The 23,194-nt window shown below is 43.8% G+C and overlaps 1 protein-coding gene across 1 annotated transcript in view; it reads left to right on the top strand.

The window, feature by feature from the left end:
* Nucleotides 1-23,194, top strand: part of eif3hb (eukaryotic translation initiation factor 3, subunit H, b) — a 188,930-nt gene that overhangs the window by 157,431 nt on the left and 8,305 nt on the right. The window contains exons 6-7 of the mRNA XM_060942964.1: nucleotides 14,546-14,666; nucleotides 19,424-19,556. Coding sequence (XP_060798947.1) covers nucleotides 14,546-14,666; nucleotides 19,424-19,556 — 254 coding nt within the window. The remainder of the gene's footprint in view (nucleotides 1-14,545; nucleotides 14,667-19,423; nucleotides 19,557-23,194) is intronic.

Raw genomic sequence — 23,194 nt, 5'->3', positions numbered from 1 at the left:
TCACAGCGGGAACCGGTTTTAAGGCCGAGGCCTTTTACAGCTGTAGACTAAAGTCATATCAATAAGAATTTATGGTGAAAGTAAGAAATAGCGTTACCAACTTGCTCAACTAAGACTGATTTGACTTCATTGATTGTGGGTTGACTCTCATTAAAACAGGATGGGTGTTATAACTTATGCAACATACATGTACATGCATGCATTTTCACTGATAAAACGTAAAAGGCTAATTAAATAATCAGATGAACTGAGACAATCACATTCTGAAGCAAATTAAATAATATTATACCGCTAACTTAAACACACAATACAAGTTACATGTATTAATCTAAATGCAGCTAAACAGCGTGTTGTTTTTGTTGTATTGTATCCAAATGAGTGTTGGAGTTTACCCGTCTGTGTTCTCGCTTCTTGAAGGCCGATCTTGTGGCCGATTTTGTTTTGAAACAATCTGACTTTCAGTTCTTCATTCAGTTCTCTGTTCATTTGCTTCTTCCACATCAGGGTGAGATGGCAGCGATATCCAGTGGAGAAATCAGACGGCTGCTCCACTCATTCTCTGTTTTTTTTTCGTACTGAGTACTCCGTCATTACTTCTGGGCTCAGGCAATTATTAAAACCCGGGAGAGAACGGGACGTCACCGGTTTTAGCAACAGCTGCGGGGAGGTCACTGCCCGAGCGATATGTCCCGTCCCGTTCCATCCTGGGTTTTAGCAACAACCCTCTGCTCACTCCAGGAGAGCTGGTGCAACTGAACTTTCCTTTTTTAATTAAATAAACAAATACTTTCCTTTTCTTGTTTTCTTTTCCTTTAATTATTGGTACTGCACTCTCTTTCAATACGGGCTGATAGCCAACGCTCCTCGACAGATCAGAGGTCTTGTACGAGTCTTCAGTAAAATGTGCAGAGCAGAGGACAGACCACTTCGTAGCTGCCCAACGTGCCCATGAACTTCTCAAAACCGCGTCCAAATCTTTGCACTTTGAACATTTTTGAGCCATGAATGCAACATAAATCCACCTTCTGTCATGTTGCTGCACCGGCCAGCAACACATCTACGTGGCATGGCGATAAATTAGCTCAAAATGGAGGATCGGAGTTGCAGTCAGCTCTGTGTTTTAGTATAGCGGAAATGACGATGAGATCGATAGACTTCCTGTTGTGACGTTACGGTCGTCAAGGTCATTCACTCAGACCGCTACCTATAGGAATCACTTTAATCGTAAAAATTACTATATTAGATTTATTGTTAACACTAAACTATTCCTGCGCCATTCTTGAGGTCTCAAGGCATTTCTAAACGAAAGTGAGGCCATGGCTCTGCGTCTCTGCTTTAGTATTCTGACGAGTCATCGTTGTGAGTGAGAATGTTGTGTTATCAGATGCCTGTTGGTTCACAGGACTACCTAGATGCAGAAATGATCACTTTTTATATTTAAGTTTTGGACATTTACTCATGCATTTTGAGAGCGAGTAAAAAAAAAAGGTAGACGTTCCTCCAGAGCGCACTAATTTAGATTTCACACTCAAATGTAGCGATTTCCTGTTTAATTTCAAGCTCAGTATTGCTTCAAATGACTGTGTATCAGGGCTCACCCTTTTGTTTCCATCTTGTTCTCTGTCTGTCTTTCTATCTTTAGTAATGCTCCCTCTTTCCCTCTCTAATGACTGAAATACTAAAAAAGCGTGCAGGCATGGCAGATTTATCAGTGGCTTTGCTCTGGCATTCTTTTCCCTCCATCTCTCCGCTCTCTCCACATCTGTTTAAGTTATCTCTTTGCAGTCTGCTGTTACCGTAGAAACCAAAGCAAACACTGGACCACTGCAGCCCAGCTAGTACAATACCTCCCTGTCTTTCTCTCGTCCCCCTCCCTTCCTCCCTCACCCTCCTCCCTTCTTCCCAGAGGGTTCACATCAAATCAGCTCTCTTCATCTGAGAGGCTAAATTGAATTCCTTTTTTTTTCTGCATGGAGTGAAAAAAGAACTGAGTTTTACAGTGTGTGGATGGGGGTGGATCGGGTGGTGCTGGGAGAATCTGTACGTCTTGGCTTGGCTGAGGAAAAAAAAAAAAAAAAGAACCTCACGCTCAGTATAGCCTCAATTTTAAATGAGCCTGCCTGTCTGGAGGGGCCTGCCACTCTCCTCCTGTAGCCCATCCTCAGTTTCCCTTTTCAAACTTTCAGTCTGTCCATCCCCGTTATAATCCGGCTACTCTTGGACTCTGATTGTGCGTGTGAAAGCACTTCATAGCCAGAGCACACTAGCATTTGCATTACAGAGGCTAACCATACATTTTCTTGAGCCTCCCAAGGTTTTTTTCTTTTTCTTCCCTTAAGTGCACAGACGCATCTGCACACGACGTTCCACCTCCGCCATTTCAAACGATGGTGCAGTAGTCTCTTACCTCATGCGAAAATCAACTTGGCTTGCACGAGTGAACCACACGGCTGTCTTATTTCTCTGTGTTGTGGTGGAATTAGAGTTAGATCTTTTGTCTGGCCCCAACAGATCCCTTCCTAAACCGCTAATCTATCATGGCCCACTAGCTCAGATGGTCTCATCCCAAACCGAAGGGTCAAACATGCGTCTTAGATTTTAACAAAAGCAGACTGATGAGTTTGGGTGCCTCTGTTTATCTGGCAGGCTTCAAAATGTTGTGCTTAAATAAATTAGATCCTGCTTGCTTACACAACTTTTTGTTGCTCTTGTGAATTGCATGTTTGCTTCTTGTTCCATTTGAAGTGCTCCCTTATGCTTCCCTAGACGCTCTGAGCAGCGCGCCGTGTATTTTTCTCATTACAGAGCTAGTTCAGGGGAGACTAGGTGGTGATATCTCTCTGCCTCTTTGAAAAGCTTACACAAAACATCTTTTGCCGTGGAATAATTGCCGCCACGAACAATTAGCACCACGTTTTAGCAGAGTGTTTTTTTTGCGCCTCTTCATCCCACTGGTGTATTTTTCATGGGTTAAGGCAGATTTTGTTGCAGGCTAGTTGGGCTAGATCAAACAGGCTAATGTATCCTGACAAGCTAGCACTGTGCAATGCACTGACAAAAATGTAAGATGGACTCTGAATGCCAGGACAATGGCATATTTCTTCTGAGAAATAAACCAGAAGCCCAACTGTTTAATTTGCTCGCAGCATGCGACTGTGCCCAAAGAATTTAAAGGCCGAGAGAAATACCTTTGGGTTCGGCGAGGTTTATCGAGTCCCTGGACAGAGGCAGCTATTCTCTAAACCGCACGGTAGCTGATATATTCGCAGACGAAAGGCGAGTAAATTTAGCCCTTTTAGAAGCAACCGGGGCGGCACGGTGGTGTAGTGGTTAGCGCTGTCGCCTCACAGCAAGAAGGTCCGGGTTCGAGCCCCGTGGCCGGCGAGGGCCTTTCTGTGTGGAGTTTGCATGTTCTCCCCGTGTCCGCATGGGTTTCCTCCGGGTGCTCCGGTTTCCCCCACAGTCCAAAGACATGCAGGTTAGGTTAACTGGTCACTCTAAATTGACCGTAGGTGTGAATGTGAGTGTGAATGGTTGTCTGTGTCTATGTGTCAGCCCTGTGATGACCTGGCGACTTGAACAGGGTGTACCCCGCCTTTCGCCCGTAGTCAGCTGGGATAGGCTCCAGCTTGCCTGCGACCCTGTAAAAGGATAAAGCGGCTAGAGATAATGAGATGAGATGAGAAGCAACCGGAAGTAGCAGACGGAAGCCGCATGATGTCACGAGTGTATGTCGGCCACGAGCAACAACATGAGCGACCGTAGTGAGCAGGAATTTAGTGAGGGAGAAAATTCAAGTTTTAGTAGTTTTTCGTCAGTTCAAGTTGATGACGTACTGACAGAAGAAGAAGTGGCCAGCGATAGGGAAGAAGAGAGCGGTATCTAACTGTACCGATTCGAGCCAGAATTGTCCGATGAGAGCGGGTTCAGTGACAATGTTGAACCCAAGGACGATCATGAAGACTGACTTGCAAATATGGAATGGTAAGCTTTCCAAAATGTTCTTAGAATTAGAAAAGACGTAAAAAAAAAAAAAAGACTAAGATGATATGCTAGCCTAGTACAGCTACAGCTGACAGTCTTGAGTTCAACTTTTCCGTGGCCATGCATAGTCTATCGCTGGCCTGCCATTGCAGTATATGGGCTCCAACTGCAAGCAATGCAACTTCCTTCATCAGCTAGCCTGCTAGGCTAATAATTAAAATATTCGGGGGTGGTAAGGATGACTGGAAGTTGAAGATGCATTCCTCAAGTTAGTAGTCTTGCAGTTTGTTGGAAACAGAATGCTTTGCAGTTCATTGTCGCAAAGTCTTGACTAATTAGTGATTCCTTTTCCCAAAAGATAAAGGTAACATGGCCACTCCCTCCACGGCATTTGTGTTGCTGCACCCAGCAGTGATGCATCACTTTCCCTTCTTTTCTCTCCCCCTTCTTCTCCGTAACAGTCGTCGATTGTTGCTTAATGACTTGTCTGTCTTTCTCCATCATGTTCTGTCGCAAGTTTCCGTCAAAATGAATGTAATCTTGCAGGGAGTCGGATAGAAGCTACACTGCGTGGACGTCAGTCGAAAAACCGCCGGTAAAACCACACTCACTCGTAACGTCACGCAAAAGCCAGCTATTAATGGCGACGCCGGTGCCGGGATTCCCTTGGCGGCAAATTTAAACTCGACACATTCTGAATGTTCACGACGTGGGTTTCAGTGATAAGTTTTCACTGTCAAGACTTGTACTATTATTATACAAGGGGGAAAGAGGTACATTTTTCTCGGCCTTTAATATTTGAAGGCACTTTGTAACCAGTCATGATTGAAACAGTATGACCAGTATATACTGGGCAGCAAAATTGCACCACAGCAGTGCATGTTTTGTTGGCCAGTCACTGATATCAGTTTGAATTTGTGATTGGATTTGTTGTTGCTGCCTCTATATTATGAGATTTGTAATCAACGTGGCCTCAGGTCCAGAAGAGTTCGGCGCTCCCTGGGCTGTGTGTGTTTATGGAGCAGAATTGTATTATTATCTCTGAGGTATTTCCATTGACTTGGTAAATAGTGCAGTTCCTATATGTATTCCTATACCCAAACCTTACCACTGACCTCAGGAAACCTTGCTTCTTTCTTTCTTTCTTTCTTTCTTTCTTTTTTTTTTAAATTTATTTAAAAAAAAAAAAATTGGATTACAGAATTAATCCTGCCAACATGCCACAAGATGATCCAAACGTTCCACCAGTCGAATGCTAAAATAACGCAGTTTGTCTTACTGAGTCACCTTTTTTTCCTGTGGCAGCCTTTATTGGGACACCATGTTCCTTAGTCAGACCTTGTGCAGATCCAACTGCGTCACCGAATGGTTTCAGTTACGGTAAAGGAAGAGGATGGCGCCCTCCTTCTTGTTTCGCTTTTCTGGAGATCCCCCCGAACAGTATTTCATTCACAATTATAAATTTGCTGGTTAAGGCCATGAATGGCACACAAACGCAGCTGATTCGAACATAAGCACCATTTACAGTGTGAGAATTTTGCATCTTGTTTGATTCTGTGAGATTTATAGACCGTGCAGTGTGTCCATGTATGTATGCCCACACAAATATACATGTCTCTGTAATTTTTTGTGTCAGTGTACCGTAGGAGATTGTGTGTGCGTGTGTATATGCGTGTGGGTGTGTGTAATTCGGCTAGTGTGGGAGAGAGTATTCTGAGCTCATTGGAGGCTGAATAATGAGGTGCATGGGAAAAGATGGAGGTCATATTGGGATCCCTGCCCTCATTCATCAGAGCTGGCACACCGCGACAGAAAGCCTCTTCAGAAACATTAAAAACTCCTTCCAGGGCCACACACACACACGCGCGCGCACACACACACACACACTTGCTTACTTTCTTGCCAAACCTGCAGAGCCAGCAAACGCTGTAATTTGCTGGGTAGGGGTAGTTAAATGGGAAAATGTTGGTTTTGTTTGTTTTTTTTCCTTTTTTTTTCATGCCCCGTATCCAAGTTTACATGCATTTTTCACTGGCTAACTCTCTTCAAAACTGAAATTTTTATTTTCCAATTCCAAATGAAACCACAGTTTCATTAATTGAATGCCAAGCGGAGGTGTGTTCAGACACCTTTGAGTATAGCTTTGTGTTTTCAGCATAAAGACTGTCATCTTCTGCCTTGAACTGTCAAAGCAGCTGCTGTGGAGAAGCCAAATTTATTTCATGGTTTGAAACAGCGTGTGTTCTGTTAGCGTTTCCGTTTTCCCTTTATTTTTTTTTCCTCCTCATATGCATACTTTAGGCAAAAGGCACACTTCTATTAATATTAATGTTAGATTATACTCACCGGCCACTTAATAGGAACTTGTTCTTGATTGTAAGATCCCTGTTCTTGGCTGCAGGAGCGGAACCCAGTGTGCTCTTCTGCTGTCGCATGCTGAGATGCTTTTCTGCTCATCATGGCTGTAGAGTGTGATTATACGAGTTGCTATATCCTTCCTGGCAGCTTGAAGCAATCTGTCCATTTTCCTCTGACCTCTCTGATCAAGTAGATGTTTCCACACGCAGAACTGTCGCTCACTCAACTCAATGTTTTTTGTTTTCGCCCCATCCTGTGTAAACTCTAGAGACTGTTGTGTGTGAAAACCCCAGGAGATCAGCAGCTTCTGAAATACTCAAACCAGTCCAACACCCATGCCACAGTGAACGTCACAGAGATCACAATTTTTCCCGTTCTGATGTTTGAAGTGAACATTAGCTGAAGCTCTTGATTTGTATCTGCATGATTTGATGCATTGTGCTGCTGTCAAGGGATCGGCTGATTACAGAACTGCATCAAACAGCAGGTGGATGGGTATTCCTAATAAAGTGGCCAGTGAGTGTATTCTGATACCGTAAGAGTTAATAAATGGACATTTAGTTAACCATGAGGAGCCTGAATTGTTTAGCGTTACTCTGGTGTTAAAAAAAAAAACCACACACATACACATTATGCCTTAATCAGGGACTTGATTTATATCAGTTGTAGTTCAGGACCTTTAATGGAGTTGGAATGAACGCAATTGGAAATGTCTCATGAGCTTTATATCTAGTTGCCTGCTTCTACTCCAACAAACCTCTTGCTCTTGATTTTCTTTAGTTCTGATGCATATCCCTAATCATGACAGTGCTGCTCTCTGTATCATGATACTGCCAGATGTGGCTTTTTTTATTTTTCCTCTCGTATTTTCTCACCTGGCTACATGAATACCTGAACAGAATGCTGAGGTGGTTAACTGGGTGTCACACGTCTTTACTATTCAGGCGCATTACATATGGCTCAAACGTAAGACAGGGTTTTGTTTTTATTTTATTTATTTTTTTGGGGTGGGGGTCTTTGAACTTTTGTCTTGTGGTTTGGGGGGGGGGGGGGGTGTTTACTATTGATTGGGGGGACACTTGCTCTTCCCTAAAACAGCTTCATTTGCTTTAAAGTGTAGCTATGTAATGCCTTTTTGTAATGCTTTAAAATGAATATACATCATTAGATTAGATTAGATAAGATAAGTTTATTGATCCCTTTGGGCGGGTTCCCTCAGGGAAATTAAAATTCCAGTAGCATCGTTACAGGATAAACAGAGAATAGAAAATAGAGAAAACTTGTAGATAAATTATTTACATATACAAATTATTTAAAAAAAAAAAAAAAGATATGAAACTTGCACCCCCTGTCAGGAAGAGGAGAGCTGTTCATTTCGGTCATGAGTAACAACCAAAATGAATTAATAAAGCAGGGAAAAATAAATATAAATTATTTTATTATCAAGCACAAAACTATCAATAAATCATGGCTTCTGGAGCCCGGTAAAAGGCAGCCTTGCCTCAGGGCAAATCTCGTATGATATTGCACATGGAACCCTGGTTATCTGGGTCATTTCCGTTCATCTGACTCCATGCTTGTTTACTTGCTAAAATTGGACATTGTTGTTGTAATCTTACAAAAATAGTGATGGGAAAGCGCTACGTTGTGTTTGGATATTCAGATCCATATACAACAGGACATTCAGTTCACAAATTTCCGAGAAAAGACACTCGTCTAAAGTGAGAGTGGGTGAGGTTTGTGCAAACGAAACTTGCACCCCCTGTCAGGAAGAGGAGAGCTGTGGACAAGTTGACCACAGCCCGTCTAAATATGCAGCTTTTTTTTTTTTAATTATCAGTTAATAACCACCAGCTAGTGATCTAGATTGATTAGAATATATTTACACTGGTGTTAGAGTCAAGACATGAAATGATGGACACTAATATTTGCATTTTTCCGATCTATTGTAAAATTATAATTATGATATTTATTAGTACATGCAGTGGTACTTTGTACATGATTTTATACAAATCTAATTCAGTTTTCCAGCTGTTGCACCATGCCACTGCATCTACCCAAATCAAGACAGAATGACGACCAGAGAATTATTGGAGCAAAATAGAAACCGATTTATTTCATAAATGATATTTGATCTGATATTTGGACGGGTCGTCGATTCCCTTATTATTGGCCATTTCATATTTTCTTTCAATAATGATACTGTCTCATTCCTGTGCGTGCACCAGAAAGACTCTCGGGCGTAATATGGACTGTGCGCGCCAAGCGGACGCACGCGCGCTGTTGATTATGCACACCTGTGTTTGATTTAAGATGCATCAGTGTGCCAATAAAAGGACCGTGTCATCGCACACTCGGTGCGAAGTATTACATGAGGTTTGTACAATTTGCCGATCCTTTTTTCTCTGTGTTGACCTCCTGGTTTTCCGATCCCTGTTCCTAGTTTCCGTTTTTGGTCTGTGCCTGTGATGCTTTGTGCCTCGCCCGACCCATTGCTTGTTTATGATCTTGCCTGCTGTTTTGGATTGTCAGTTTTTATTAATAAAATGTACTTCTGTACTTACATCCGTTTCCTACCTATCCCCTGACATGCTGAATAAGTGTACGCGTTAAAGATTACATTTCTGCATATAGTCCACTTGCATGTGACGTCACAGCCGATCCAGATTGTAAACAGACGCCATCTTGTCGTTCAAACGCCATATTTCCGCCATCGCAATTTACCGACACTGACTTTCGTTGTTTTTCGCCCAAATCTGCAAATATTACCGTGCCACAATGCCGGAGAGTTGTATGGCATATAAATGCCACAACAGGAGAGGTCAGAAATCGGGAAGAAAGTTTCATAGGCTGCCACGGGACCCTGACAGGCGTGCAAAATGGATTGCTGCTATCGGCCGGGCCGATCCAAACAACAAGGCATGGGTACCGACTGGAAAGAACGATCACTGGCGCCTGTGCAGTGACCATTTCATCTCAGGTTCGCCATGTATTTATTCCAGTATATCCATGTGGTATCAGTACTAGTACTCAATACTTAAGTGACTTACCCGTCCAATGAGGATTGTTATTTTCTTGTTTACAAGATGCCACATCTGAGGGCAGCTGACAAATCCTGAATTTCTGTAAAGATAACTGTCCAGAGATTTATAAGCACGCAGTGCTTCACCACTGAACAGCGAGGGAAAGTTAATGATGTAATTATACACGTCTGGGTATTCCACCTCTGGCAGTTCAATATCCACTGACACGGTCGTGAAAACTCCGTCCGGTAAGCGATAAGGGTCACTAAAATCTGTAGGTCGTTTATTTTAGACATATATCCAGTTATCTGTTCATTAGAAAAATGAGCCGTGTAGTCCGTCGGTTGAAATTTAGACATTTTGTATACGAGTGCAACAATATTTATCTGTGTTGTTGACCGACAAGATGGCGGCTGTTTACATTCCAGCCGGGATTCGGTCACGTGACTGCAAGAGGTCTGTTATTTTCCCGAGATTTTGGCAGCTTAGAATAAAACTCCACAACCCAATCGGTGTTTCCAGTTCTCTCTGGCTGGTGGTGCGCTATCGGCGGTGAGTGAGACTGTCGTGATCTGAATGAACTGGCATCTGTTTGTTGTTTTGGGGTTTGAAAAGATAACATTTACTCTGGAATATCCTTGATAATCTTCTGCCCCTTCATCCGATATATAAGAAGAAGAAACCTTTATTTGTCACATGCACACTTCAAGCACAGTGAAATTCATCTTCTGCATTTAACCCATCTGAAGCAGTGAACACACATGCGCACATGCACCCAGAGCAGTGGGCAGCCACACTAGAGCGCCCAGGGAGCAGTCAGGGGTTCAGTGCCTCGCTCAAGGGCACTTCAGCCCAAGGCCGCCCCACGTCAACCTAACTGCATGTCTTTGGACTGTGGGGGAAACTGGAGCACCCAGAGGAAACCCACACAGACACGGGGAAAACATGCAAACTCTGCACAGAAAGGCCCTCGCCGGCTGCTGGGTTCGAACCCAGAACCACCTTACTGTGAGGCGACCATGCTAACCACTACACCACCGTGCCGATATAAGAATCGGAATCGCTATCAGAATTCTCTTCAAAAAGTGATACCGTATTGAGACTGGTCTAACCACTGCTGCGCACAGGAACGAAACCGATACCTGGATCCTTGTTAGACATGTGACGTCACGCACCCCTTCGGGATCTTCTGGATCAGTCTCGGCAGATTCCGTGAAAATCGGCTGATCTTATTGATTTTCCATCAATTTATGGCCTTTTGAATCAGCTACGGTTCGAAAACACACGGTCAATCAACATGATGATTGTTGCTTTGTACGAGGGGAAAAAGTGGGGTTTAGAGGCATTACATACACTTTTTAACGTTAAACTCTCCTTGTTAATGGTGTAGAAAGCCTTTGACACCATTCTTACCAGGAACCTTCGAGAGTGTGTGTGTGCATGCATGTGAATTAGTTAAACTTTGTCCTTACCTGCAGGTCATGTCTCATCTGTTTTCCCAGCAGATTTAAGGAATTTTCCTGGAAGATTAATGGAACTTGCTATTGTAACTAATTGGCTGCTAATGTAGATTAATGTTATACTAGAAATAAAAAGACTCGGCACGGGGTTTAGAGTGAATTTAAAAGCCTCCTCCTGTTATCCTCTCAGTCCTTGACTTTGATGTTCGACATGAAACATAACATGCATGGAATAGGATTTCCAGATTGCTTGAACTATGCAGCTTTTCTTGTGATGTTTTTCGGATATGATGAATCATTTATTTGTTTCCTCATGAAACTCCACCCATCAGTGTATTCCCTTCTGTCGAGCAGTCGTTTCTAAGCCTCAGTGCCGGAATTCGTACGCTCTGGGTAAATCAGATGCGCTTTGATGGTATGGAATTCCCAATATTGAAGAGTGAAATACGTCTCCAAATGTTTCCTCTTTGACTTGCACTGAACATGAAACAACCTTCAAAAAGACTGATTTGTGGTTTTCGTTCTAGCGCTAACCCCAAAATCAAATTATTCCATAATCCGTAGTTTGCCGAGAAAATTTGGAAGCTTGCTTGCTTCATGATCTTCAGTGTCATCACAGAATAGTTTTGCGGGTTTTGGCAGGAACTACACGTCTGTCTTCCAGCCTAGCCTAGGAAAGTATTTGATTACCTCACTGGATTTACTTAATGATGAGGGAGTAACAGTGACGAGAAAATCTATCACACGACATCACACAACAGTAAATATCAATTACTTCAAATTGTGTTTGGCACGTGATATTTTATGCAGGCGTAATCTATTGGTTTTCAGAATGTGAGGGCTACAAATTGAGTACTTAAAGCAATACGGATCGACTGTTCCCTTGGGGTTTTTTTTTTTGAGGGGTTTTGATATTAACTTTAGATGGGTCTTGTTTGTGTTGTGTAAGTAGCTTTAAGATGTAAAGCCAAATCAAAATCGGATTAAAGCGTTTAAGTTGGATGAAGCCCAAAAGATGATGACAATCTGTTGGCAGAGCTACACATGGGTGACAAAGGGGGGGGGGGGGGGGAAGTGCAGTGGGGACATTTTGTAGACATGGATTGGGTCCAGTTGTCCACTTACTTACAGTTTTGCTATGATGCTTTAGGACTATAATCGCTGTGATAACTTTAGGACTGCGGGCAGCACGGTGGTGTAGTGGTTAGCGCTGTCGCCTCACAGCAAGAAGGTCCTGGGTTCGAGCCCCGTGGCCAGCGAGGGCCTTTCTGTGCGGAGTTTGCATGTTCTCCCCGTGTCCGCGTGGGTTTCCTCCGGGTGCTCCGGTTTCCTCCACAGTCCAAAGACATGCAGGTTAGGTTAACTGGTGACTCTAAATTGACCGTAGGTGTGAATGTGAGTGTGAATGGTTGTCTGTGTCTATGTGTCAGCCCTGTGATGACCTGGCGACTTGTCCAGGGTGTACCCCGCCTTTCGCCCGTAGTCAGCTGGGATAGGCTCCAGCTTGCCTGCGACCCTGTAGAACAGGATAAAGCGGCTAGAGATGATGAGATGAGAACTTTAGGACTGCAGTTGTCGTGAACAATTTTCCACTCAAGTCTCCATTAGTGAACATTTGATGATAACGTGAACAAAACAGACTTCATGCTAAAACTATAATGAATTTCCTGGTTACACAGTTATACTTTGTGACTCCTACTGTATAGGACACTAATGTAGAAGCGAGTCATTTATAATCACGCTATGGTATCTGTTATCACCCAGATGAGGATGGGATCCCTTTTGAGTCTGGTTCCTCTCGATTTCTGTCTCAGGGAGTTTTTCCTTGCCATCATCACCACAGGCCTGCTCATCAGGGATAAATACATTTCTTAGAGGATAAAATTAGCTCATGCATTTAAAGCCTTTTTTTTCTATAAAGCTGCTTTGTGACGATGTATCTTGTTAAAAGCGCAAAACAAATAAACCGACTCGACTTGCTCAGGAAGGGTCGCTGGAAATCTTCTGACTGATCACCTTTATCCTATGATTTAAACATTGCCATCCTGATTGGAGTGTTCTGTACCGGGACGACTCCGCCCCCACCTACAGGATACAAGCGCTCATGAAATGATTTGATATGTATGAAAGTAAAATACACTACCGTTCAAAAGTTTGGGGTCACCCAGACAATTTTGTGTTTTCCATGAAAAGTCACACTTTTATTTACCGCCGTAAGTTGTAAAATGAATAGAAAATATAGTCAAGACATTTTTCTGGCCATTTTGAGCATTTAATCGACCCCACAAATGTGATGCTCCAGAAACTCAATCTGCTCAAAGGAAGGTCAGTTTTATAGCTTCTCTAAGGCCAAGTTTACATTAGACCGTATCCGTCTCGTTTTCTTCACGGATGCACTGTCCGTTTACATTAAAACGCCGGGAAACGGGAATCCGCCAGCGTCCACGTATTCAATCCAGATCGTGTCAGCTCCGGTGCTGTGTAAACATTGAGATACGCGGATACGCTGTGCTGAGCTCTAGCTGGCGTCGTCATTGGACAACGTCACTGTGACATCCACCTTCCTGATTCGCTGGCGTTGGTCATGTGACGCGACTGCTGAAAAACGGCGCGGACTTCTGCCTTGTATCACCTTTCATTAAAGAGTATAAAAGTATGAAAATACTGCAAATACTGATGCAAATACTGCCCATTGTGTAGTTATGATTGTCTTTAGGCTTGCCGTCCTTCCACTTGCAAGTGGTAAGTGACGCGCATGCCCGATATGCACTGAGATCACACACACAGCGGCTCAGTCCCGAATCACTGCTCGTGCACTTCACTCGCGCGCTCTGTGAGCTGCGCAGGGCCGGAGTGCGCACCCTCCAGAGGGCACTCGCTGTTCAGGGCGGAGTGATTTGGAGCGCAGGATGCCTGCGGAGCCGAGCGTATCCGTGTATTGGCGTTGCTGTGTGCAGGCGAATCGTGTATTGGTGTTACTGTGTGCACACTAATCGTTTTAAAAACGTTAATCTGATGATCCGCTGATACGGTCTAATGTAAACCCCACCTAAAGAGCTCAACTGTTTTCAGCTGTGCTAACATGATTGTACAAGGGTTTTCTAATCATCCATTAGCCTTCTGAGGCAATGAGTAAACACATTGTACCATTAGAACACTGGAGTGAGAGTTGCTGGAAATGGGCCTCTATACACCTATGGAGATATTGCACCAAAAACCACACATTTGCAGCTAGAATAGTCATTTACCACATTAGCAATGTATAGAGTGGATTTCTGATTAAAGTGATCTTCATTGAAAAGAACAGTGCTTTTCTTTCAAAAATAAGGACATTTCAAAGTGACCCCAAACTTTTGAACGGTAGTGTAAATCATCCGATCAAATCTCAGTCCACTTGAACACCAGTTGAGGAAATAATTTTTTGGAAGAATTACCCTTTAAGAGATTTGCAGAATTTATGCGAAGACGCTTCGCAGCTCAGAGTGGTCCAATACCTTACTAAGACGTGTGTGTGGTCATCCCCCCCCAACACCCCATTTTAATTTGTTTCGGATTCCACAAGAAACCATGAACAGCTGTGGGGCAAAAGTGTGTGTGTGAGAGACAAAAAAAAATGTTTTTCGAAAAGTAAATCTGCTGTAAATATTTGTTGTCGTCTGTGAGATCCTGACTGCATGAATGAAGCCAATGTGCCTTGCTTTTCCTTTCCTTCTGCTGCAGCTCTCATCTCGAGAAAAGCCTGCAGATGCTGATGGACCGAGTGGACGACATGTGCCAAGACATCAGCAAGTACAACAATTACAGCCGCAGCCTGAGCAAACAGCAGCAGCAGAAACACCAGGTAGCACAACCTTCTGCTCCGCTAAGCTTTCCTGCACCTGGCTGTAACCTTCGTTAGACACAATTACTAATGTTTAGTCTTTCAGAGGATGGAGGGGTTTGGTTTTTTTTTGCTCATAATGTTGGGATTGTCAAGCTGTTTTTAAAATTAGAACAAGAAGTGAAGAGTTACTTGTGTTCTCCAACTGAACAGAAACATTCCTGAAGCCTGGCCACTGTAGTAGATACTTTTGTGTGAACCTTTTTTCCCTTTCCCTTCCTTCCTTTTATTCAACATGGACCCCAAAAAGTGCTGAGGTTCTTGTTTTCTGTTCAGTTAATTTGCTTAAGTCTGTACTATTAAGAAGTCCACCATCGTGTATTCAGCATTAACCACATCATGAATATTTATTCAGCGTTTTGCTGTGGCGTTTGGCCATGTTCCCAATAAGATGCACAGCTCATGAAGTGCCCTTCGAATTTTAACAACCGTCCCTAACCCAGGAAGGTCAGTCCCCTAGAGATCCCTCACCTTCCCATACTGTGAGCTGATCCTAAAATCAGTCATCAGGTCTGAATGAAGTTCTCGTCGTCTGCTTTCTTGCATGTCGGACCCTGAAGGCCAACCAAACCACCTGCTGGTTGATTTAGTCATGGTTTTCTTGATTTCTCCGTTTCTTGCTGTCTGAGTTGGACTGGCGCGCTGCCCAGTGCCCTCCAGCTCCTTCTTCCTCCACCTCCATCTGCTGAAGGAATCTTCTCGTGAGCCGTTCTTTGCTGGCGCTCGGCCATTCTTTCTGGGGGAAAAAAAAAAAATCAATATTTCTCGCTGAACTGCTCGTCCAGGGCTTTGTGCGGTTACCGTGGCTGTGTTGTGCTGCGTGTGACTGTACATCGGAGTTCACTGCACTAGCTTTGGTACTGATAAGAAAGAGCCCCTTTGTCGCCAGATCTCTTTGATGCTGGCCCACACTGAGCAGGTGACTCAGAGCTCAGTGCGGTGAGCTGCACCAGCGCTGCTAGACTGCTTTCACGCTTTCGAACTGAATTCTGGCTTTCAACACAGTAAAGGTTATAGCATTTCCCCTTCCGAGATATCCATTGTTTTGCTGCAGTGCAGAGAGCCAAATCCACCACTAGGCAGAACACAAAGCCTTCCAAATTGGCTCTGTGAAATGAGCAGCGCCTGAAGGAAATCAATGGAGTTGCCATCTGTGTCAGGTTCAGGCATGAAGTCAGAATGGCTTTTGTGCCCCGTGCTTGGTTACTGATAAGTGCACGTGTTGTCCTCGTGTGAGTGACATGAACAGCGTGTGCTGTAGAGAATTTACAATAAGTTAGAAGTGCTTATGGGTCAGAGTTCTTAAAAATGAATCCTAGACATGAATTTTTGTTTTTTTGAGATTAATTTCATTTTTGACCCGTACGTTTCATAGGCCATATTTTAGATGTGATCTGTTGATTATTTTATATGATGTATTTATCTGTTGCTGATGTTCTTACATGAACTGAGCCTGCTTATGTTGCAAAGCTGCAGTGGGCTCAAGATTTATCAGCACCTTCGGAAAAGATGGGTAACAGAAGGTACAAAAACGTCTGTGGTTAATGAGCTAAATCTCACAGGTTTTCAGTTGGGTTTGGGTCAGGGGACAGGCTGATTCACAAAGGTCAGGTGCCCCTTTTCCACCAAAGCAGTTCCAGGGCTGGTTTGGGGCCAGTGCTTAGTTTGGAACCGGGTTTTCTGTTTCCACTGACAAAGAACTGGCTCTGGGGCCAGAAAAACCGGTTCCAACTCTCTGCTGGGCCAGAGGAAAGAACCGCTTACGTCAGCGGGGGGTGGAGTTGTTAAGACCGACAACAATAACAAGACCGTGAAAGATCGCCATTTTTAAGCGACGAGAAGCAGCAGCTGTACAAACGCGAAGTCATCCTTTATTATTGTTGTTGTTGTTGTTGCTGCTGCTTCTTCCGCGTTGTTTTTGCTTCGATATTCGCACCAAGGTTTATGCAAACGTAGCGACGTAACTGACGTATACAGCGACGTATTGACATATACAATGACGTAACTGACGTATACAGCGATGTAATGACATGGCTTCTCTTAGCACCACGAGCGATGGAAAAGCAAACTGGTTCTCAGCTGGCTCGCAAGTTGAACGAGTTGTGAACCAGCACCAGCACTGGCCCCGAACCAGCCCTGGAACTGATTTGGTGGAAAAGGGGTAAGGGTGTCATTGAATTTGCATATTTTCCAATCTTAATGATGGTGAAAGGAAATTTGGCCCCAGTTAAACAGGAAGTTATGGATGACTGCTTATGAGGGGAAAAAAGTAAAGTATAAATGGCCCCTTGACTCTCTTATATTTTGATATGAGAAATTCTCAGCTGCCAGTATTGTTTTTGTTCATATATATGAGAGGAAGCCATGTCTCTGGATATCTCTCTCTCTCTCTCTCTCTCTCTCTCTCTCTCTCTCTCTCTCTCTCTCTCCTTTTTATTTATATCTACATACACACCACATGCATATATATGTTTGATTCCCTGAACCAGCAGGAACAGCTGAAGTGCCCTTGAGCAAGGCACCCAATCCCAGGCTGCTCTGGGTACCGTGTACGTCGCTCTGGATAAGACTGTCTGTCTGCTAAATGTCTGTAATTTAATGAATGGATATGCGCACGTACACACACAGACGAACAGACATGGTACCAGTCAAATGTTTGTACACCCCTACTCATTCATAGGTTTTTCTGTATTTTGACTATTTTCTCCGGTGTAGAACACTACTGATGGCATCAAAACTATGAAATAACACGTGAAACATTATACAGAATTATGTGGTAAACAAAAAAGTGTTTAAAAAAAAATTCCTGTTTTAAATTTACCTTGATGACGCTTTACGCGGCGGCACGGTGGTGTAGTGGTTAGCGCTGTCGCCTCACAGCAAGAAGGTCCGGGTTCGAGCCCCGTGGCCGGCGAGGGCCTTTCTGTGTGGAGTTTGCATGTTCTCCCCGTGTCCGCGTGGGTTTCCTCCGGGTGCTCCGGTTTCCCCCACAGTCCAAAGACATGCAGGTTAGGTTAACTGGTGACTCTAAATTGACCGTAGGTGTGAGTGTGAGTGTGAATGGTTGTCTGTGTCTATGTGTCAGCCCTGTGATGACCTGGCGACTTGTCCAGGGTGTACCCCGCCTTTCGCCCGTAGTCAGCTGGGATAGGCTCCAGCTTGCCTGCGACCCTTTAGAACAGGATAAAGCGGCTAGAGATAATGAGATGAGATGAGGCGCTTCACGCACTGTTGGCATTATCTTAACCAGCTTCATGTGGTCGTCACCTGGAATGCTTTTCAATTAATCAGTGTGCCTCGTCAAAAGTTAATTAGTGGACTAGTTTCTTGCCTTCTTAATTTGTTTGAGATCAAACGGTAAATAATAAATACAGTAAATAGCCCTATTCCACAACTGTAGTAATCCATATTATGTCAAGAACCGCTCAGCTAAGTAAAGAAAAACATCGCTGTTTTAAGACATGAAATGACTTTTAATTCTCATCTCATCTCATTATCTCTAGCCGCTTTATCCTTCTACAGGGTTGCAGGCAAGCTGGAGCCTATCCCAGCTGACTACGGGCGAAAGGCGGGGTACACCCTGGACAAGTCGCCAGGTCATCACAGGGCTGACACATAGACACAGACAACCATTCACACTCACATTCACACCTACGCTCAATTTAGAGTCACCAGTTAACCTAACCTGCATGTCTTTGGACTGTGGGGGAAACCGGAGCACCCGGAGGAAACCCACGCGGACACGGGGAGAACATGCAAACTCCACACAGAAAGGCCCTCGCCGGCCCCGGGGCTCGAACCCGGACCTTCTTGCTGTGAGGCGACAGCGCTAACCACTACACCACCGTGCCGCCTGACTTTTAATTAATAAAAATAAAGAAAAACTCTTGAATTAGGAGGTGTGTCCAAATTTTTTGTCTGGTACTGTGTATATACTTTTTTGTAAACTTTCTCATATTCTCAGTGTGAGATTAATCATGGTATCAGTGTGAGATTAAGCTCAGTAACAGACATTTTAAGAGATTTTTTTTTTGTGTGTAACTCATTGATTGCCACTAATTTTGGAATTGATGCCAAATGTTACACACACGCGCACACAATGGTGGCTTGTTTTAGGACAATTTGCATCATGTTTCCTTGCAATATTGGAAGAAAATATATTTTTTTTATCCCTTCATGCAGTCCAAGGAATCAATGAGTGTACTCATTGTTTTTGCTGTAGCAGTTTTATAACTCTCGCTGTTAAAACTGTAATTAGTGACAGCTTCTGTGTAAACATTGCATGTTTGCCTGCTGTGTGATGCATGACTAACTGTACTGAAGCGTAACCCACACCGCTCAGACTACATCTGCACTTCAGAAATGTGTCGAGTCAGAGGACGGTATGTACATTAGAAGATGAAATGCTAAAGGTGGTGGATGCGCACCATACATCAACTTCACTGTGCTGCTTTTTTTTTTCTTCCTCCTCTCTGATTTTCTTCTCCCTCCTACAGTCTTTGATTCCACCTGTCATCCTTTCCTCCCTTCTGACAAAGTGCTCTCTCTCCTTTCCGTCATGCACCACTTGTGGCTTGAAAGGTTCACGTTTAAGTTTTTGTTTCACTGGGACAGGATTGAATCGGCTCAGGCCATCTGCAGGTTAATGGCAGGTGGTCCAAGTATCAAGGTCATATTAACGCTAATGTATTCATGTGTCCCCCCACCCCCCCACCCAGTACGTCCAGAGGCGTCAGCAGGAGAACGCTCAGAGGCAGAGTCGAGGCGAGCCGCCTCTTCCTGAAGAAGACCTCACCAAGCTGTTCAAGCCTCCACAGCCTCCTCCACGCATGGATTCCCTGCTCATCGCTGGTCAGTTTGCACCCCAACCACACACTTCAACCTTTTTCCTTCAAGATCATTGATGGCAAAAAACAAAAAAACCCAGCTTGCACTAAAAAAAATTCTAACCAAGTTAAAGACTTGGTTTTAGTCGTACAGTTTCAGAAGCCTAGTGTGATGTACACTTTCAAAATGGTATTGATGGGGGAAGCACAAGTAGATTTCTACACATTGTGATTACGATATTAAAACAATCTGGTGAGCATATGATGCACAACCTGCTTTAATTTGACCATTTTTTTTGGGATCACCATAATTTATCAAATTTATCCCATGCAAAACAAATCTAGAACTTCTAATTTTGTGTATGTGGGAGGGGAAAACCTAAATAACTGACAGTTTAATAAGCAGTATGTCTGGTGGCCTGGAAAAACTGTTCACATGGTGATTTATTTTTCATGTTTTCTGCTATATATGGTTCAGAATAGGGCTGGGCGAGCTCGCTGAAAAATGTGTCATGATAAAATGTTTCGTTTCAGTTATTACAATAATTATTGATAATTTTTAATTACGGTGGTGTAGTGGTTAGTGCTGTCGCCTCACAGCAAGAAGGTCCGGGTTCGAGCCCCGTGGCTGGCGAGGGCCTTTCTGCGCAGAGTTTGCATGTTCTCCCCGTGTCCGCGTGGGTTTCCTCCGGGTGCTCCGGTTTCCCCCACAGTCCAAAGACATGCAGGTTAGGTTAACTGGTGACTCTAAATTGACCGTAGGTGTGAATGTGAGTGTGAATGGTTGTCTGTGTCTATGTGTCAGCCCTGTGATGACCTGGCGACTTGTCCAGGGTGTACCCCGCCTTTCGCCCGTAGTCAGCTGGGATAGGCTCCAGCTTGCCTGCGACCCTGTAGAAGGATAAAGCGGCTACAGATATGAGATTTTTAATTACTTATTTTTAATAATTGCCAGAAGAGAAAAGAGAGCTCTCTTTTTAATTAAAAAAAACCAAAAACACTTTATTTTGAATTTAAACCCCGCATCAACAGTTTCATCGTTTGCGTAGTGTTTCCCACACAGACTCGACTCGGGCGGGTCGCCCAGGAATATTAACAGCGGATCAAAGTATATTTGCCGACTCATTTTAGCAAATAATCATGAAGAACGAGAATGTTCTGTGATGGATAGATAAATAATAAGGAACATAATGTACTGCATCACTAAAAGGAACTGTGCTGTGTTCGAACATTTGGCCAAATAGCTGACAACATGAACCACGCTTTCATGTTGTAAACATGCGTTACCATGACAACATGGAGTGCTCGATTCTAGTCAGTAAATTCAGCTTTGGAATAATAGTGCTTTTTCTCTCCCTTGACCGTTGAACTTATTATTAGAAATACATTAACAGTCTGTCTACGTTTGGCCATTCTGTTTTTGTGTCAGCAACAGAGATTAATAGGCCACTTTTTTGTGTGTGTGTGTTTCTTTTCCTCCTTTTGTGAAGCAAAAAAAAGAAATAAAAAGGAGAGAGTCTGTTCTTCTGAACCCTGTGGTTGTCTCTGATAGATAACATGCATGATTTGCTGAGCAGGTCGAGCAGAGTAGACTCCAACGCGATCCAAAAATGACACGAGGTAGAGAATTTTTGTGGCAGCCGACTACCAGCATAAGTATGTTGAAGATCTGTGGGAAACGCAGCTCGTTTTCTCACTCCACACCGTTTCTGTCGATGGTGCAACCGAACAATACACCTGTTAAATCTGTGTGTGTCACTCGTAGCACACTCCGTTATCAAGGGATATGATGGGCTGTTTATGAGCCAGGGACGGAGCAGGTCTGGGGTTTGTTCATGCAATCGAACTTTATGTATTCATTATGTGCTTCTCTGACGGTTTGCATTTAAGTGAAACTATTGTACATTCTGGGGCGGCACGGTGGTGTAGTGGTTAGCGCTGTCGCCTCACAGCAAGAAGGTCCGGGTTCGAGCCCCGTGGCCGGCGAGGGCCTTTCTATGCGGAGTTTGCATGTTCTCCCTGTGTCCGCGTGGGTTTCCTCCGGGTGCTCCGGTTTCCCCCACAGTCCAAAGACATGCAGGTTAGGTTAACTGGTGACTCTAAATTGACCGTAGGTGTGAATGTGAGTGTGAATGGTTGTCTGTGTCTATGTGTCAGCCCTGTGATGACCTGGCGACTTGTCCAGGGTGTACCCCGCCTTTCACCCGTAGTCAGCTGGGATAGGCTCCAGCTTGCCTGCGACCCTATAGAAGGATAAAGCGGCTAGAGATAATGAGATGAGATGAGATCGTACATTCTATCGAGCAATTTTCTTATTGCTACTCAAGTGTCTATCAGTTATTCTTTCAATTAACAGGTAATGTTCTCAGAATGTTACCCCTCCACCTCAGCTCCATTTTCAATTTTTTTTTTAAAGCTACAATAGTCCGAATATGCCGTTGTACTCCTCCTGAGTGTCAAAGAAAAGCATTCGCCTTATCAGGAGATCATGAGCTCATGACAGCCACAACTTTTTCCTGGTCAGAAGACAAAGAGCAAAATTGGCTGTACTTTCTGTGTGAGCGCGATGACATGACTGTCTGTCTGTCTGTCCCCTGTCAATCACAGCAACACTTGACCGATCATGTACGCCTGTGTGCTCGTGTATGCAGAACAAGGCAGATAGTCCTTTCCTCCTAGTGTGTTACCCAGCATGAGCAGCAGTTCAAAATGACGCAGAGGTTGTAACCTGGTATGTCTCGGAGGAAGCACGTTTTCCCCTCTCTCGTTTGCTGTTGTCTTGTGATGGGAGGAATTGGACATTTCATCAGCCAGCGGCTGATTACATATCCATTTTGCCGCAACACAGAACTATCCAAGAACTTCATCAAAGCCTGACGTTTGCTTTTTAAAGAAAAGAATCACTTTTTGCTAGCAAGCTTTTAGACATCTTTAGGCAGAATGTGACTGCATTTACATCTGCGTTTGTTAAATTTGTCTCCTGACCCAACAAGATTAAAAAGTTAAACACAGTACTGTGCAAACGTCTTAGGGCACATCTTGGGTAAATTCAGGAGCAAGATCAATGTAATTCTCCTATTTTATATTAAACTTAGGTCAAATATCTGTCACATTTTGCATTTTGTGCAATTTTTTTTTTACCTTGCGCAATACCAGAAAAATTCAGTTGAAATCAAGCCATTTGAGGCGAATTGGTCCGCCTCTGAAAAAACTTGGCATTTGGATTTCCTGGGAAACATTGATTTTCGTGACGTCGCGTGCGGGACGCCTCCCTCTGAATCCTACGTCAGCGCTGGTTTGTTTCTGAGAAAACGACCTGGTGGTTTTCTGCAAATTTCTTCAACATTATCGCGTAATTATTAAAATGGTTAACAGATGTATCGTAGGAGGGTGTAGCAACACCAATCTTGATGGGATTAGTACTCATCGTTTTCCAAAAGACTGGACAATGAGAGAGAAATGGGAGCGCTTGGGCTACACAGGCTGTGCACTGAAACCGTGCAAAGCTCGCGCAGCCTGCTGGCGCTTCCGCAGGTGACGTCACGATTCTGGCTCCAGACTCCCTTGGGATTTTTCCAGACGCGTTTTGTTATTTTATTTTTTCCTGCTGTAGACAGATGGCCTTGTGCAAAATTACCCTTCTGGATGAGTGTGTAAAGGGAC

The sequence above is a fragment of the Neoarius graeffei genome, chromosome 16, assembly GCF_027579695.1.
Source record: "Neoarius graeffei isolate fNeoGra1 chromosome 16, fNeoGra1.pri, whole genome shotgun sequence".
Taxonomy (NCBI): Eukaryota; Metazoa; Chordata; class Actinopteri; order Siluriformes; family Ariidae; genus Neoarius; species Neoarius graeffei.
The sequence above is the reverse complement of the archived record's forward strand: the minus strand, read 5'-3'. Positions and strand labels throughout refer to the sequence as shown.